The sequence below is a fragment of the Brienomyrus brachyistius genome, chromosome 1 (genome assembly GCF_023856365.1).
Source record: "Brienomyrus brachyistius isolate T26 chromosome 1, BBRACH_0.4, whole genome shotgun sequence".
NCBI lineage: Eukaryota > Metazoa > Chordata > Actinopteri > Osteoglossiformes > Mormyridae > Brienomyrus > Brienomyrus brachyistius.
The window spans coordinates 20,395,591-20,410,645 of NC_064533.1; the positions used below are offsets into that span (position 1 = coordinate 20,395,591).

The window sequence follows — 15,055 nt, forward strand, 5'->3', positions numbered from 1 at the left end:
GCAGGGATCCTCCCTTCCCAGCCTTTGAAGTGGTCTTATGGCGGCAATTACGCGCCGTATAGAGACAACGGCATTTCCAAGTACGAATGGCCCTCTAACACCTTTATTAATGGCTGGCTGACTTGTGGGCTAAGGTTCACAAGTGGAAAAAGACTCGCACCAGCAAAGGTTTCATTAACTTTGTATAGATTAAATCTGATTAAATGTTAAGAATGCTTTTTAAAACACGATACTGCACAGTTTCACGTCGGGTAGGAAATGTTTATTTAAATTTTATTGATTTAAAAAGAATTTGTAACAGATCCAAAGCGCATCGATTTGACCAGAAATACATACGCACTTCCGTTTCGTGCCTCTAGGTGGCAATATTCAGTCGTACCTCAGCTAGGCCGAAATGGCCCTTAAGTGCAAGAGCTTTGAGGGGAAGACTTACAGAAAATTTATCACCACTTATAAAAGAAATGCTAACCTTTTACCGAACTCGACATATAAACGAATATATAAATATGGTAAAATGTTTATGAACTTGCCAAACAATACAACCTAAACTGGTTCGATTTCAAAAGCAGTAAAAAGTGGATAATTGCCGGGTCGCTTTCACGTGACGAAAACGTATGAATCAGCTTTAACCGGTTTCGTGATAGCGAGAATTTTAAAAACGCAGTTTTAAAAGGGGCATGGGAGATAATTGTAGGAGGGAAGACATACAATTTCAGACAAGAATCTCATACTTGTACTATCAGGAACTGACAGTGATCTATACAGCCGCCTGTGCGTGCGCCGAGATTACTGCTGATAACCAGCAGCGCAGTATTTGTTCTCTCTTACACAGCGAAGAGTGGAGGAAACAGCGACAGACTACACGCAAACAACGTTTCTGAAAGGCGGGCGTTTGCCGGAGCCCGACTGAAAGTATGGTTTAGTTAAAGAAGCTGGGCGGATGATGCAAAGCAGATTCTTGGCTGGCGCCTGAGCGTCATTACATACAATTACAATAATTGCCGCCTATCCAGCGTTATTTCTGTACGCCTGAGTCCCCCGGAGCGGAATCGCTGTCTTCAACCCGACTGACATCACGGTGACGACCATCTATCTATGACGCGTAATTTAAGCAGTAATATTAGTGAAAACAACTAGACATGCAAGAACAATTAACAACAATGGTGTGTTTGTGAATCAGCATGAAAAAACATATCGATAGGCTTTATAAATTAGGTTTAATTGTTTATAGGAACCCGAATATATAAAAAAATAGAGCTGTATAGTATTTCTTGTTTATAATACGTAGGCCTATAATAGGTTTATTATCCTTCTGTATAATAAAGGAAGCAAGAAATTTGCTTCAGTTAGTGTAGTTTATTGACAGCAATTGGCACTTGTGATCTGTTACGTTATTTTCTTCAGCATATCACATTTATATAAAATGATAATATATATCATTCTTCATTTTTGGATATTTCACATGTACTAAGATGCATATGTGAGTAAAAGCATCTATGACTAACAATCTGTAAACCTATTCAAATACTACCGAGCACAGTCTGAATACGAATTTATTTTGCTTGGCTTCACGTCTGCTTTGCTCAAGTCTTGATGTAGCTAGACGATCTTAGACCATACCTACATTAAATGAAAACCTCGTTGTGTTCTGTCTTCTTCCTCGGTCTTTTACAAGCTTTCAGACATTAGGTGTACTCTAATAAAGTAATCAACATATCACTGGGCAGATCGGATTTTGATATCGATCAGACTGTCTTGCGTTTTGCATTGGATTGCTTTGGTGATAATTGAGTGACAGTCCCTGTCTGCGTCGTCTCGGCGGCGCCATGCGGTGTTTTGGGTTGCTAATTTCACTAACCGCCTGCCTGCTCCGCCTACAACATCCATTCGCGACAACTCAGTTAAATCGGTATCTTACGCAGACACAGAAAGACACTTACCTTTGCCCTCGGCTCAGATGCTATACACCCAACGATAAAATGATAAAGTAAACGTAGGAATGTTACGAATTTTTAGGTCAGTAAATACGTGGAGTCAGTATATAAGGAAACCTGATGGTCACTTCTTGCCTTAAACAAAATGACCACTTTTTAATTAATGTGAAAATTCAGAAGTTCGGATTTAATCTTACAATACCACTATACATGTGATAAACTAGAATCATTTAGACTTGTATAACTTTGTCCACGAGTTCATGATTACAGTTTGCAGGGGTGGCGAATTTGAACAGCAATGATGCGCATTGCATCTGCAAAAATAATTATTGTACCTGGCATTATACAGTGCATGCCCCATCCCCCGTTCCCTTTCTAATTCAAAATAGGCGGAATCATTGACTGTCTGACCGCATCAGTAACCAATCATAGTTTTAGTTGCCCCTCCGTGTCTAAGAAATAATCCAATGGGATTATTGGGGGCGGGGCTATAGTTAGGTTGCAAAGTAAGACGCAGCTCTTTCTTTAACAGTGAAGTCTTCGCTGCTGTTGGCTGTTTCAGCGGCGTTAGCAGCATTGACGAGCTCGTCGCGCCGGCTTCTTCTCTGGATTACTATATCAGTAAATGCAAATTCATGCCATGGTAAATATTACACCTGGCGGCAGTTCCCAGTCTTTTCTCGTCACTTACGCATGGAATGCATTTTTGTAGCATCCAGCAGAGTTGGCTTTCTCTATAGCGAAGATACCTGGATTATGTAAACTTAAATGTAGTTTTTCGTGCAAAACCATTTAGCGATTGAAAAAAATCTGCTGGAGGTTTTTACCTGCGAGAACTCCCAGCGTTAGTATTCGTAGTATTAATGTAACGATAATTACGAAGTGAGCGCTACGGACCAAGCGACCAAAAAAAGCGGAATAAGAGGCGTATTTGTGTTTTAAATGGATCGCCATTCCAGCTTCATTTCTATTTGGCTTCAGTTGGAACTTTGCGCCATGGCTGTTCTACTAACTAAAGGTAAGCATTTATCTGTACCTATGATTAACGTGAGGCAGGCATCTCCAAAAAGTCGCTTTTAGGAGTTATTCTCACTCATCTCTGGTGTATCGCTTCATAGACTAGCTCACCAAACGTGATTTTTAGGTGGCTTGAGTTTTACTTTGGAAAGCAAAGCTGCTTGATTGTTTTCCCATCTAAGTACAATACAGTATATAGTATCTGTTTCACACCTTTTTTTAGGGCGGATGCATACTCTTCTTATGTTAAATAGATTAAAAATTATGTATCTCTGTACTCGAATACATCCGATATCCAATTTTATATTTTACATGCAATAAACTAAGTTAGCACTTGGGTCAAGCGCGACTTTTCCCATATTGTTTCGAAAAGAGAAAATCATCACAGGTTACCTTCTTGAAATTGCCTTAATGTGCTTCAAACGGGCTGATGATTGGATATATGTACATTTAGCTTCAAGTTCACCTAAGTTGAAGTTTTCTTCCCCTGGTTAAATATCAAGTTTGCATCTTAAAAACAACAATGACAGTCGGATTTATTAACGATAGAGGTAGATAAACCCACTGAATAAAACCAGCCAGATGCAATTCGTTTAAATGTCATGTTTATATAATTATTTCGTTTATAGTAACCGTTTTCAATTCAGTGGTTTCATCCCATGTCTAGTGTCGAGACGGGACATGGAACCGTAACATTTGTAAGCACATAAATCCAGACTAAAACCATCCTTTCATCCGGTGAAAGGCCCGTGTTTGGGTATCAGCCTATGTGGAATCACAGCAGTAAGGTTACCCGCAGATCAGTTGCAGAATGGACATACCCTAGTTCAGAAAAAAAATATAGGATACAAAACGTAGAACATGCATGCATCTCTTATTCTGTGTTAACTAAATTAATAGTCAGAAAACACGGCCCCACTGGTGTGTGTGTGTTTGTGTGTGTTTTTAACCCTATAATTGATAAAAGCGCTTCGGACGCGACCCGTCACCCCAGTGTGCCCTATCCCTCCGATACAGCCTCGGCTGCCAGCTGCTTTGTGTGCAAAACGAAAAGGGGAGCCCTGCGCGGCTCATTCGCTCCACTTTTTACGAGTTTCCATTTGGATTTAAAGAAATTGACTTTGGGAAACACACCCCTAATTATAAGCTACACGGTTTCTGTTTTATAATAGTGACTAAATGGGCTTTTTTGCACGGAAATCGCCAATGTAATAGCTTGCCTTCTCTGCACATTTCGTTACCTCTCGTATTTTTCAGTTATGAAGCTTTCCTTTTTTGTTCCGGCTTTTTCGGGCCATGTAGCTGTTTCTGGCGAGTCGACAGCCGCTAGTGAATAATCGGATACATTTGGATAATTTGATTTCCGATCCCATAAATCACGTTTTAAATTAAGGTTTCTGAGGGACAACTCCTTAACCGATTTCTGGTAGACGATATGCACTGCTTTTGAGTATTGCACACCGATAGTTAAACTTGACTACCTTTTCCCGAACAACTGTAGCCTATTAATTAACTGCATGTGTATTTGACGAACTTTAATTATACGGAAGCTGCTGGCGCTCGCTCGGGAATTATCAAATTAAAATTGAGACGCACTGTACATGTGCGTCTTATTATGAAAATTGACCATCAAGGCTGAAAAGAATCATGGTAAAAAAAAAAAAGTTAATACCAATGCAGACACCGGGCAAAAGTAAAAAAGGTTTTTCTTCACAGTGGTATTTTAATTTGCAGGAGAAATCCGGTGTTACTGCGACGCACCACACTGCGTGGCCACTGGCTACATGTGCAAATCCGAAATGAACGCTTGCTTCACCCGGGTCTTGGACCCCCAAAACACGAACTCGCCACTGACCCACGGCTGCGTGGATTCAAACTCCACCCCGGCGGAAACCTGCACCTCTAGAACGGAGGATATGACGGCAGGCACCCCAGCTCTGGACTGCTGTCATGAGGACATGTGCAATTACCGCGGCCTCCACGACCTGGCGCACGGCAGAGACACTGCAGGTAGAGGATCGCCGCTTAATCTCTTAACCCGCTTTTTAGCCGCTTAAGTAACCACAGTATTGCCCGCTATTTGCTCTAACGGCTTAATCATATTACCTTTTTTTATTATTTAAAGAAACGCCATTCCCGAGCTAAGTCATCCTTTTTAATGTCCCCTATCTGCCCTCTTTGCGAACTTTACGATAAGCGTTATTCAGGGCTCTCGGATTTATTAAGTGATGCATTTTGGACTGATGGGGTAATCCGCTGGGTATAAACTCTGTTTACATTAGTATTATAATATATCAAAATACCGCAGCTTGACAGATTGGTTATTTATATATTTATACCTATGTGCGGTGTAATGTTTATGATTCTTACTGCACGTTTCCCGTGGTTTAAGGCAAATGTTGCAGTAATCTAGGCATGATAACACGTATGTGGTAAAGTGAATATGACTTTGTTTCTTGCTATCAGTGGGTTTGATTTTGGTCTCATACGTGGTGTTTTTTTCTTTAATACCTTTCAAGAATACGGAAACAGGTACCAGCCAGACAGCAGCAGGAACTTGATTACCAGAGTGCAGGACTTGGCGTCAGCCAAGGAGGTGTGGTTCCGGGCGGCGGTGATCGCAGTGCCCATCGCCGGCGGCCTCATCCTAGTGCTGCTGATCATGCTGGCCCTGCGCATGCTGCGCAGCGAGAATAAGCGTCTGCGCGCCCAGCGGCTGCAGATGCTCTCGCGGCTGCACTACAGTTTCCACGGACACCATGCCAAGAAGGGACACGTAGCCAAACTGGACCTGGAGTGTATGGTTCCGGTGACGGGCCACGAGAACTGCTGCCTGACCTGCGACAAGATGCGACAGCCGGACGCAGGGAATGAAAGGATGGTGTCGCTGGTCCACTGGGGAATGTACAGCGGCCAGGGAAAGCTGGAGTTTGTATGATCCCAACAGCAGACTGCCCTGGGACCACTTCTGACTTTTTTTTTTGTGATAATTTTAAATAATAAAGACGGCAGCCCTTGTGGTTTGCTGTGAGGCACTTTACTTGAAATAAAGACTCGAATCAACAAGAAGCTGTAATTTAAGTTGAGAGGGGAGATTTTTTTTTTTTTTAACAACCAGAATGAATCCTGGACTCTTACTGATTGCTGAAGGATTCCAAATGTCTCTTATTTGCACATTTTATATAAAACAACATGAACAATGTAGGTTTTTGTTTTACGAGAAGCTGAATAGAAGAAAATCCACACTGAGACCAGGGTAAAAAGACTCAGAGGAGGATACAATTGAATTCAGTGTTACTGTATGTGTGCGCACTCCTGTGTGTCTACATTCTGCTTAATGTAAAGATCTAAAATATATTTTTGTCGGATACGAAATGTTTGTGGCCTTCTGTAATTTCCCTGTGTGTGCGGAGAGTGGGGAAGGGGGGGGGGGGGGGGTCCACATTTGCTGGCAGGCTAGCACGGGACAGCTGTTTATGAATAGCTACTCAGAGTAAGGACCCCAGTTATGGGGGGTATGTTAGACTGCATTTGCAAGTTTTTCATAATTTGGATGTTTATGTTCCAATATCCTCCTGAGACTTGAGTATAAAAGATTTTTTTTTATTTTTCTTTTCTTTTTTTGGTTGGCGGTTGGGTGGTTAAAAAGCACGGCCCACGATTGTGATGTAATTTTAAAGCTTACTGTCCCCTTTAAGGGACAACAGGACATAATATCGTGGCATGTATAGAGAGCGACGTTAGGACAATCCCAAGGGCCCCTGAGTGATGGGGCCCCAATACATTCGGAACATAATTTGTCAGGGTTGGGTGCCCTAAATGATATACTTTCATTGGCCCAAAATCTCTAGTGGTGCTTCAGGATATGAGGGGGAAAAAACCATGATGTCCTCTCCAGAGGACAAAAATAAATGGCTGGGGCAGGAGGCTGGGCTTCCCCTCGCCGCCTTAGCCCGGCCTAATTTGTTCTGTAATGTTTTCGTTAACACAGTGTTTCTGTGTTTGGTTTTCCGTTGCCTTGTTTCCCAATGCTAAGGGGTGGTTTTCTCATTATAACCTGTGCCGCGTGAGAATCCTGTCGAACCCCCCCCCCCCCATCGTCATTATCCTGGCGTCAGGATGCCAAAGCTCACCACGCCGCTCGGCCCTCCCTAATCGCGGTGGTGTCGCCGTGCTGCCGGCTGACTCACCGACTCCGTTACCAAGGTCACGTTACAGAGCCCTGGGTGCCTCTTAACAGCTCTGCGCCGATGCTTCATGAGTCCTATTAAGCTGCTGCTTTCACTTCCTGAAGAGTGCTGTATAAATTAAAAGCACGATACCTTGTCATTAAATGTTATTTATTCTGTGCTCCCCCTGTGGTGCTGAGCCACGCCCTTGACCGCTGCTTTTGGGATTTTCTGCACCATTTTCCCCCAATATTAATTTACTTAGTGGATGCTTCCGTCCAAAGCACCACTTTAAAAATTTTTTTTATAATGTAGGGTTCTTGGAGCAATTGGACGTTTAAGAGGTCCCAGGATTTGAACTGACAACCTTCTGATTACTGGTACAGCCTCCTAAACCCACTGAGCCACACACCGTCCCGTTGGGTTTGGGTGACCCCATGCTCCAGCTTTAGCCTGAATGCTCCTACCCCAATGCACAATGGGCTGAATGAATATGTGCTTGTTGGTTAAATGGAATAAAAATGGCTTGGTGTAGTGGAAGCCGCACTCACGGCAACCCGGAGAGCTGCTGCCTAGGCACCTTCTGCCACCTTTATGTTGGGTGGAGGGCGAGGTGCCCATGCTATTTTTACACATGACCAGGTCATCACCGTAGTCACAGACCAGTCCAGGAATCTGACTGGCGACGCGATGGTTGGGCGTCGGCCTGGAAGAGGTGCTCCGTCCGTGACTGTCTCAAACGCGGCTTCCTTCAAGGCCTGTTTTCCTCTAAGGCGGCATTTATTTTATCTTAATTAGCTTGGAAGTCGCAGGCTGTGTTGCAACATTGTTGAGTAAATTAAGATTAATGATGACAGGTAAAATTCTGGCTTTGCAAAGGCAGGAGCAGGTAAGTTATTAACTGAAGAAAAAAAGACAAAGTATGAGAATGTAACACCGAGTGCCTTCCATGCTTAGAGACGGAGAGAAATAATCTTATCATAAAAGTATAGTTCACGATAAAAAAGTTTAATACTAATTTCAAACTGACAGGGTTGCCTGTAAAGGGTCCTGAGTCAGTGGCTGTTTTACCTGTGTGTCAGTCAATTGCTTTGAGTGGAAGTTAGCATTTTTAAGGGTTGTCTATCCTGGGTTTAACTCACAATGGGAGCATACATTGGGGAGGCCGTTTAGGATCTCTCCCCCCCCCCCCCCCCCCCCCACCCAACGCCACCTCATCCGGCCCAGGACTATTATCCTCATAACGATAACAAACTCCAGAGTTGGAAACCGCTAATGCGCTCAATGTTTTCTTAGCACTGGCTTGATTGGATCACCTGCTGGCATGAGATAGCAGCCTGTCTGTGTGTGTGTGTGTGAATGTGTGTGTGTGCACGAGACGAGCACACCGTTCCCAAAGCCCCTGGGCCGCAGCGGCCGCCTCCCGCCACATCAGAGCATACTCCATTGTTTTGTCATCACAATGGGGAGGGCCAGTCATAGGCTGGTATGCTTCAGCCATTTTGTTGGGCACCGGGTGGTCAAACTGTTCGCATTCACATGTAAATGCAGGTCGCTCGTTTGGTGTCTGTCTCCAAAGAACAATTTGTTTTGGAGAGACATCAAGCTGTCCCTTTTTTAACAATATTTTCGTAAAGTACGTGCAAGTTTTGGCCCATGTAATTTATGAACAGGTATGGTAGTGCTATCTCAGATGCACGAGGTCTTTTGTCAGTTTCACAATATGAGTAATCAGCCTATGTGGAAGCATGAGGAATCTGTTGTCTGTTGAGTTAAATTACAAAGGTTTTCACTCGTTTCTCTGTTTCGGTGCCCTTAGGCAGTCCAGCCGATAAATTAACAGTATTCTCTTATATATTATTTTGCCTCTTTAACATATTTAATCATATGACAGTGGAAAAGTTTGGCATTGGGAATCATATATCCATTCGTCTTGCAACCGTTTATCCTGGTTTGGGTCCCCAGCAGTCTTGGATCCTCCCTTTTCTGAAAATTTGAGAAATATGAAAATAATTTTCATAAAAGAATGTCCCAACATGCACCACAAATAAGTATTGGGTTTAATTAATTAATACGTTTAAGTACTTTATACTTGATGCTTGTGCTACAAGCCAGTATGAAGAATATAGTTGTAGGAGTAGAGGTTTTGCAATCCAAAGTGGGTGGGATTATGGAGACATGTCAATCATTGCCATGTTTAATAAAACAACCAATGGGAAGAGGGTAGAATCCAGCTGGTACCTGGCAGTATGTGGTAACCCCACCCATCATAAGTTTGAAAATCTCATTCTTGCCATTGGGTCATTATGAACATTCTAACTCGTGTTTTGTTGTGCCTTCTGAAGCAAGATGCCACAGTCATGTTAACAGTAATTCCAGAACAAAATACCAGCCAGTTTTATTAGACATGCAAAAAAACAAGGCAATGAAATACATCTGGGAGCAGATTTATGCTCACCTAAGCCGCTGTGATGTTCGTCAATAAATCCTGTCATCTTTCCCTATACATTTAAGGCCACATTTCTGGCCTTATTCAATTACTGAAATCCCTCTTTACATCTCAGAAATACTCATTTGTTTATTTAGCATTTATCTTCTAAAAAATCCTTATATTCAAAGTCAAATGCATGAATCATTTAAAATTCAGTCTTCAAAGGCCATTAGTTGTGTAATGTTTTTCTTCTCCCTGATGGACGTCAGTTAAAAAGAGACAGTGTAAATATTTATACCGACCAAGCAGTATAATTTCCCTTTGTACAAAACATGGGATAAGTGCAGGCGTCATTTGCATTCTGCATCCAAACATTTGTCTGCATGTGCAGTTAACATTTCTAAATAAATCTCCCCAAAACAAAAATAATAAAGGCAGGAATGTTAATGAATCCGATTCGGAGCCCTTCAGGTTAAATGTCATCGTCTATAAACAGGTTCTTGTTTCAAAAGAGTATATTTCAACATGCTTGAGCAGAGTATTTCAGAAACATTGAACGAGGAGAACCAGAAGGGAAATACAAGGTCTGCTGCTGTGTTTGCAATCGATTTAGGCTGTTTTAGGTCCACGGGAACAGTGGTCTCCCTTGAGCAAGGTACTGAACCTGAATAACGGCAAGAAAATGTGCGAACAATTAGAAGCTTCTGTATAATAGTGTGAGCTGTGTGACTGAAACTTTGGAGCCAAAATTATGTCAATAATGGGGAGGGATTAAACCAAAGGATACCGAGTATGGGAGGATGTGTCATGAGGAACACCTATAATGAACTAGCAAGAGGGAAGCAGAAGGGAAAGAAGTTGGCCATAGGGAAAGATTAGTGGCATGCTAAAGATTAATAATGGATTTTGATAACCAGCCTGGAACCTTGAATCAACATGGCATGCCTTGAATTGCAGAGTATAGCCCAAGGACTCCTGTGAAGTGCTGAGCTATCTTCATTGTGGGTTAGCCAGCCTGAAAGGAGAGATCTCTTTGTTGGCCAGACAGCATTCCTGCCCATACAGCATCAGAGTATTGATATACTTTACAGTTTATATACCTCAGCTGCAGACTGACTGTTCATGGCACAAGTGAATAGGTCGGCTCTTCTGCGAGTTGTTGTCCTCCTAAAAGGTTGGGCTGATTAGGTCAAGACCAGTTAGGCAGTGTAATCACTTTGGGGTGGCGATGCAACGTCAAGGACGGCTATTCTTCAAGGTGAACACAGTGTTTGGATTGGATTCAATATAGTGGGCACTATAAGTATGGAAACAAGCAAGTAGTACATTTCGTAGAAATTGTAGAGTTGCAGCATTCCGATGCAGCAGAAGAGCACCATAAACTCTGCTGACAAAGCTGATAAATATCGGATTGTTTTCAGCAGTTTAAGCTTAGGAAAAGCACATGCAGAATTCCGCTGAAGGGCATGGACATGCTGAATATGCCTTTTAAGTTCGTCGTACCTGAATACTTTGGCGCTTTGTAATTCCCCTCTTCTGCTGTGTTAAGGTGCGTAGTGGGGACAAATCGACCCCTTGGAAATGACAGAAGAAGAATAGAAACACCTTGAAAAAACCTGTGATGGAATCTCATTTTAAAATTTGAGATATCATTGATGTTTTGCCAACAAAACATCATGAGGGCAAGCTTCTATAGCTCACGTTGAGTGTGTTCTTCAGCCCAGCTTCTCCGGTCAAAGGGATGACCTACTTCCTGTACTCAGAGAGTGCATCATTTGATATTCAGCAGGGTGTTTAGGGTGGTGGTTATGGAATAGGCTGTGTTAGGAGGATGATTGAGGTCGATTGTTGGAAAAGCTAACTGAAACACCCAACAGACATCTCTTGGCTTGGGCTGAGTGATACTTAAGTAGAATTTCTTGCTGTCCAAGATGACGTTGCACTGCAGGGCAGGACGGCAAATGAGGAGTAGTTTTCTCCCCCACCGATGTGATGCAGCTCTTAGGAGCGAAGTTCACTTCCAAACGAAAACACGCTCTGAACTCCAGACCGGCACGGGGGTCGCAAGGGTCGTGCAGGAAAAATAAATACGAGGCCTGCCTCATGTAAGCTGCCTTCGGTTCCTCAGAGCTCCCACTGAACAAGATGGTGCACCCTTCTCCCCACACTGGGAACGTGATACTCCTTTAATTAGGGCTGGAGAGCCAGAGAGGATTTACAGTAATCTAAGATTACCACTGTATTCCTCTTGTTTTCCAAGCCAGAAAATGGCAAAGTGTTTGAGAAATAGGTTTTTCTTCTTCCCTCCCAACCCTTTACTGAGACCAGCCCTGCCATTTATCATCGGGGGCGGGGGGGAACTGTTTACTGCTGTGGGTCAAAGTTCTATTCCTTGTTTATAGGCCCTGCACAGAAAAGGGTTGCCTGTTAAACTTTACCCACTACGCTGGTCATGCTCAAACCTGATCCCGTCGGCCCACTGCCCTCTGCAGCGTTCCCGAATCCCGCATTGAATGCCCTGGGCTACATTGCAGGTCGCAAAATGGGACCCCCGTTTCCACGTCGAAAGTTCCCAAATGATTAATCTGTGTGTGCGTGCACATGTGTGTCATGTTGTGTGGACAGAGGGGCAGGTGGTGAAATGCATTCTGGGAATTCAGGTGGCTCACCAGTGGAGCCCTCACCGTGTGAGAGATCAGCCAACCTCAGAACATGGCAGTGGTGATCGCTGATGGGGGATCCCAGTATCCGCCAAAGCCACGGGTCACGCTCTGATCATTTTTGAAAAGTGTTTATGTGGGGCTTTAAAATTTATTGCGGAATTCTGATAATTTTTAATTGCTTCCTCCTCCAATTTTAAAGCCCTTCAGGGACTTTTCCGCTCTGCCGTACAGCTTGATGCTTCCCCACCCGCTCGACGTCACGCTATAGCCATTGTGCAGCCTCCCCCCCCCCATCTGGGCTGTATTACGATCCTAAGAATATGGACCATGTTTTCTGTAGGATGGGAGAACCACTTAAGGTGAATGGAGCAAGGATGTGGGGTGGGGGGCAAGGGTAGGCGACAGGGCTAATTCAGACCAGAGTCTGCAACCTGAGAACCCCACAGACAGACAGGAAGTGCCATGTTAACTCCTGCACCCCCCTCACTCCACCCTGTTTGAAGCTAAGAGCTTCAATGGCACATGCTCACCTAAGCGTCCACCCCACACTTCCTTCTGCAAAATGGCTGAGCCTGATAAAATCTCGAGGAAAGGGCCTGTCTTCATATGCAAGGACAAGGCCCTGTTGTTAGGCGCTGACGAGGTATATTGCTTCCAACCGCCCCCCCCCCCCCCCCCAACTGCCAGCCTACTGCCCCCCCCATCATTCCTTACACATGTATGTAATTACTGTATGAATCAAGTGCATTTGTATTTGTGGGGCTAGGGAGGGGGCCATATTTACAGGCAACTGCCATAAACTTAAAAGGACAGACTCCAACATGGCTGCCTTTTACTGTCTTGGCTCGGAGGGCCGGCTGGAACATACGCCAGCTCTTCATGAAACAGAAAAAAAGTAGTACAGACAGAACTGCTACCAGGCTGCCTCTCGCCTTATTTCTCTGCTTCCCGAAAATTCAGGTTGTATTTAAATGCTATAAAGTTTTCTTGTAAATGTTCTCAGCATTACATCATTGCCCTGGCAGGGCCACCACTGCAGGCCTCAAAAAAGCAGTTCAGGGACACTGCGAGTTCACAGTTACCCCCCCCCCCCAGCAAAGGTGTGCATGTCCCCCTACTCCATCATATCCATGTGTTTAGAATTGCAAATTGTAGCATATTTGGTAGAAAGTAAAGCCAATCTGGCAGTGCCTTTTGTTAGTACCAGTACTTCAGCTAACTGCTGGCTAAACATCTATTAGCAGTAGCTATCATAGCCCACTGGAAGCTTGCTTGTTTGTAGCCCACTTGTAGCCCATTAGTAGCTTGAGCATTTCGCACAGTAGTCCACTTATATCCTGCTCATAGTCCTCTTGTATTTCACTGTAGCCTGCTTGTACCCTGCTCACAGTTCTCTTGTATACCACTGTAGCCCACTTGTATCCAGCTCATAGTCCTGTTGTATCCCACTGTAGCCCACTTGTATTATACTCATAGTCCTTTTGCATGTAGCTCATTATCTACGGTGGCAAATGCCACACTCTGTGATTATCCTTTGATATTCCCAGCAGTCCAATAAAACCGACAAAAAAAAAGGTATATTAATTAATAACAGTGGCACATTTACATCGAGACACCTTATTGTCTTCTACATTACCTAGTTACAGTCTTCTCTAAGCACCTTGTTAATTTTGCTAAATATTCAAGTCCAGTAGCATGAGTGAAGTGGGACTGAATCAGGCATAGTTTGCTCATGAGATAATGCTACTTCTAGTAAACAACATACTAGTAAACATCTAGTAAACTGTACAGTCTGGAAATCATTTGACATCAACTGGATTGTTCGTCCTCACCGAGTGATTGACATTCAGGTTTATATCGTTATTAATGCAGCCATAAACACCCAGAGTGGGATTACTTACAGACGGGCTGTAGCCCTGCTGGCATGCAGAGATCTCTGTTTTTGAGCCTTTTAAGAGCTTCTGGTTTTAATATCTTTCCTTAAGAGTCAGGGCCTTTCGCTCCTGTAAAGATCCCTTGTTAAACTTGCGGAGGGGGTGCACTGCCATTTCCCCTGCCATCTCAAAATGAGTCCAGGGCCGTCACTGAGTGGGGGGCTTAATAGCTTTTTCCAAAGCCGATCCCCCCCGAGACGAGCTGTGTGCATTTTGTGGAAACGCTGGTCGGCTCCACTTCAGTAAATACATTGCAATACTAAGTATTATGGAGTATTATATAGATAAGCGGCATCCAGATTCCTGGGCTTGTTTTGCTTGGTTCGGTATCCTCTGTATGTGCGGGAAGTCGCCGCTGCGTTCATGTGGGGACCCCACCGCTCGGTGCCTGATCAGATTCTCTGCCTCTGCTTTCAGCTAAACTTCCTGTGTTTGTGTGTGTGTGTGTGTCTGTGCCTGTCTGTGTGTGTCTGCATGTTTGTGTGTGTTTGCATGTTTGTGTGTGTGTGTCTATGCGCGTCTCTGTATGTCTGCATGTGTGTGTGTGTCTGTGTGTGTCTGCATGTGTGTGTGGCTGTGTGTGTGTGTGTGTGTGTGTGTGTGTGTGTGTGTGTGTGTGTGTGTGTGTGTGTGTGAAGTGGGGGGGCAGTTACTGCAGGCCGAGTGTGACAGCATATTTTCCTGTTGCCAGAAACGCCATAGTTTCCTTGAAAAAGGACACGTCTACAGAGAGAGTGAGAGTGTGTGTGTGTGTGTGTGTGTGCGTGCGTGTGTGTGTATGCCACTTGGTTCTCACAAGGGCGCCCTGGAGTTTTTCCCCAGCCTTGCGGTGTCAATTGTGATGTCATGTATTATTAAAAAAACACACAAATCCATTGAAGGGGTTCTCTCGAAGCCCCCCCCCCGC

The 15,055-nt window shown here is 43.9% G+C and overlaps 1 protein-coding gene across 1 annotated transcript; it reads left to right on the forward strand.

Annotated features, from left to right (window-relative positions):
• Positions 1-844: 844 nt before the first annotated feature.
• Positions 845-6,326, forward strand: bambia (BMP and activin membrane-bound inhibitor (Xenopus laevis) homolog a). The gene is made up of 3 exons (XM_049006137.1): positions 845-2,952; positions 4,686-4,961; positions 5,471-6,326. Exons 1-3 carry the CDS (start codon positions 2,877-2,879, stop codon positions 5,887-5,889), a joined length of 771 nt encoding a protein of 256 aa, XP_048862094.1. The 5' UTR covers positions 845-2,876; the 3' UTR covers positions 5,890-6,326.
• The last annotated feature ends 8,729 nt before the right edge of the window (positions 6,327-15,055 follow it).

Bases quoted from the DNA above. Each gene is read 5' to 3' on its own strand.
- bambia (XM_049006137.1), top strand. From the start codon at position 2,877: ATGGATCGCCATTCCAGCTTCATTTCTATTTGGCTTCAGTTGGAACTT. The intron at 2,953-4,685 runs GTAAGCATTTAT...TTTAATTTGCAG, and splicing joins GGCTGTTCTACTAACTAAAG to GAGAAATCCGGTGTTACTGC. The intron at 4,962-5,470 runs GTAGAGGATCGC...ATACCTTTCAAG, and splicing joins GCACGGCAGAGACACTGCAG to AATACGGAAACAGGTACCAG.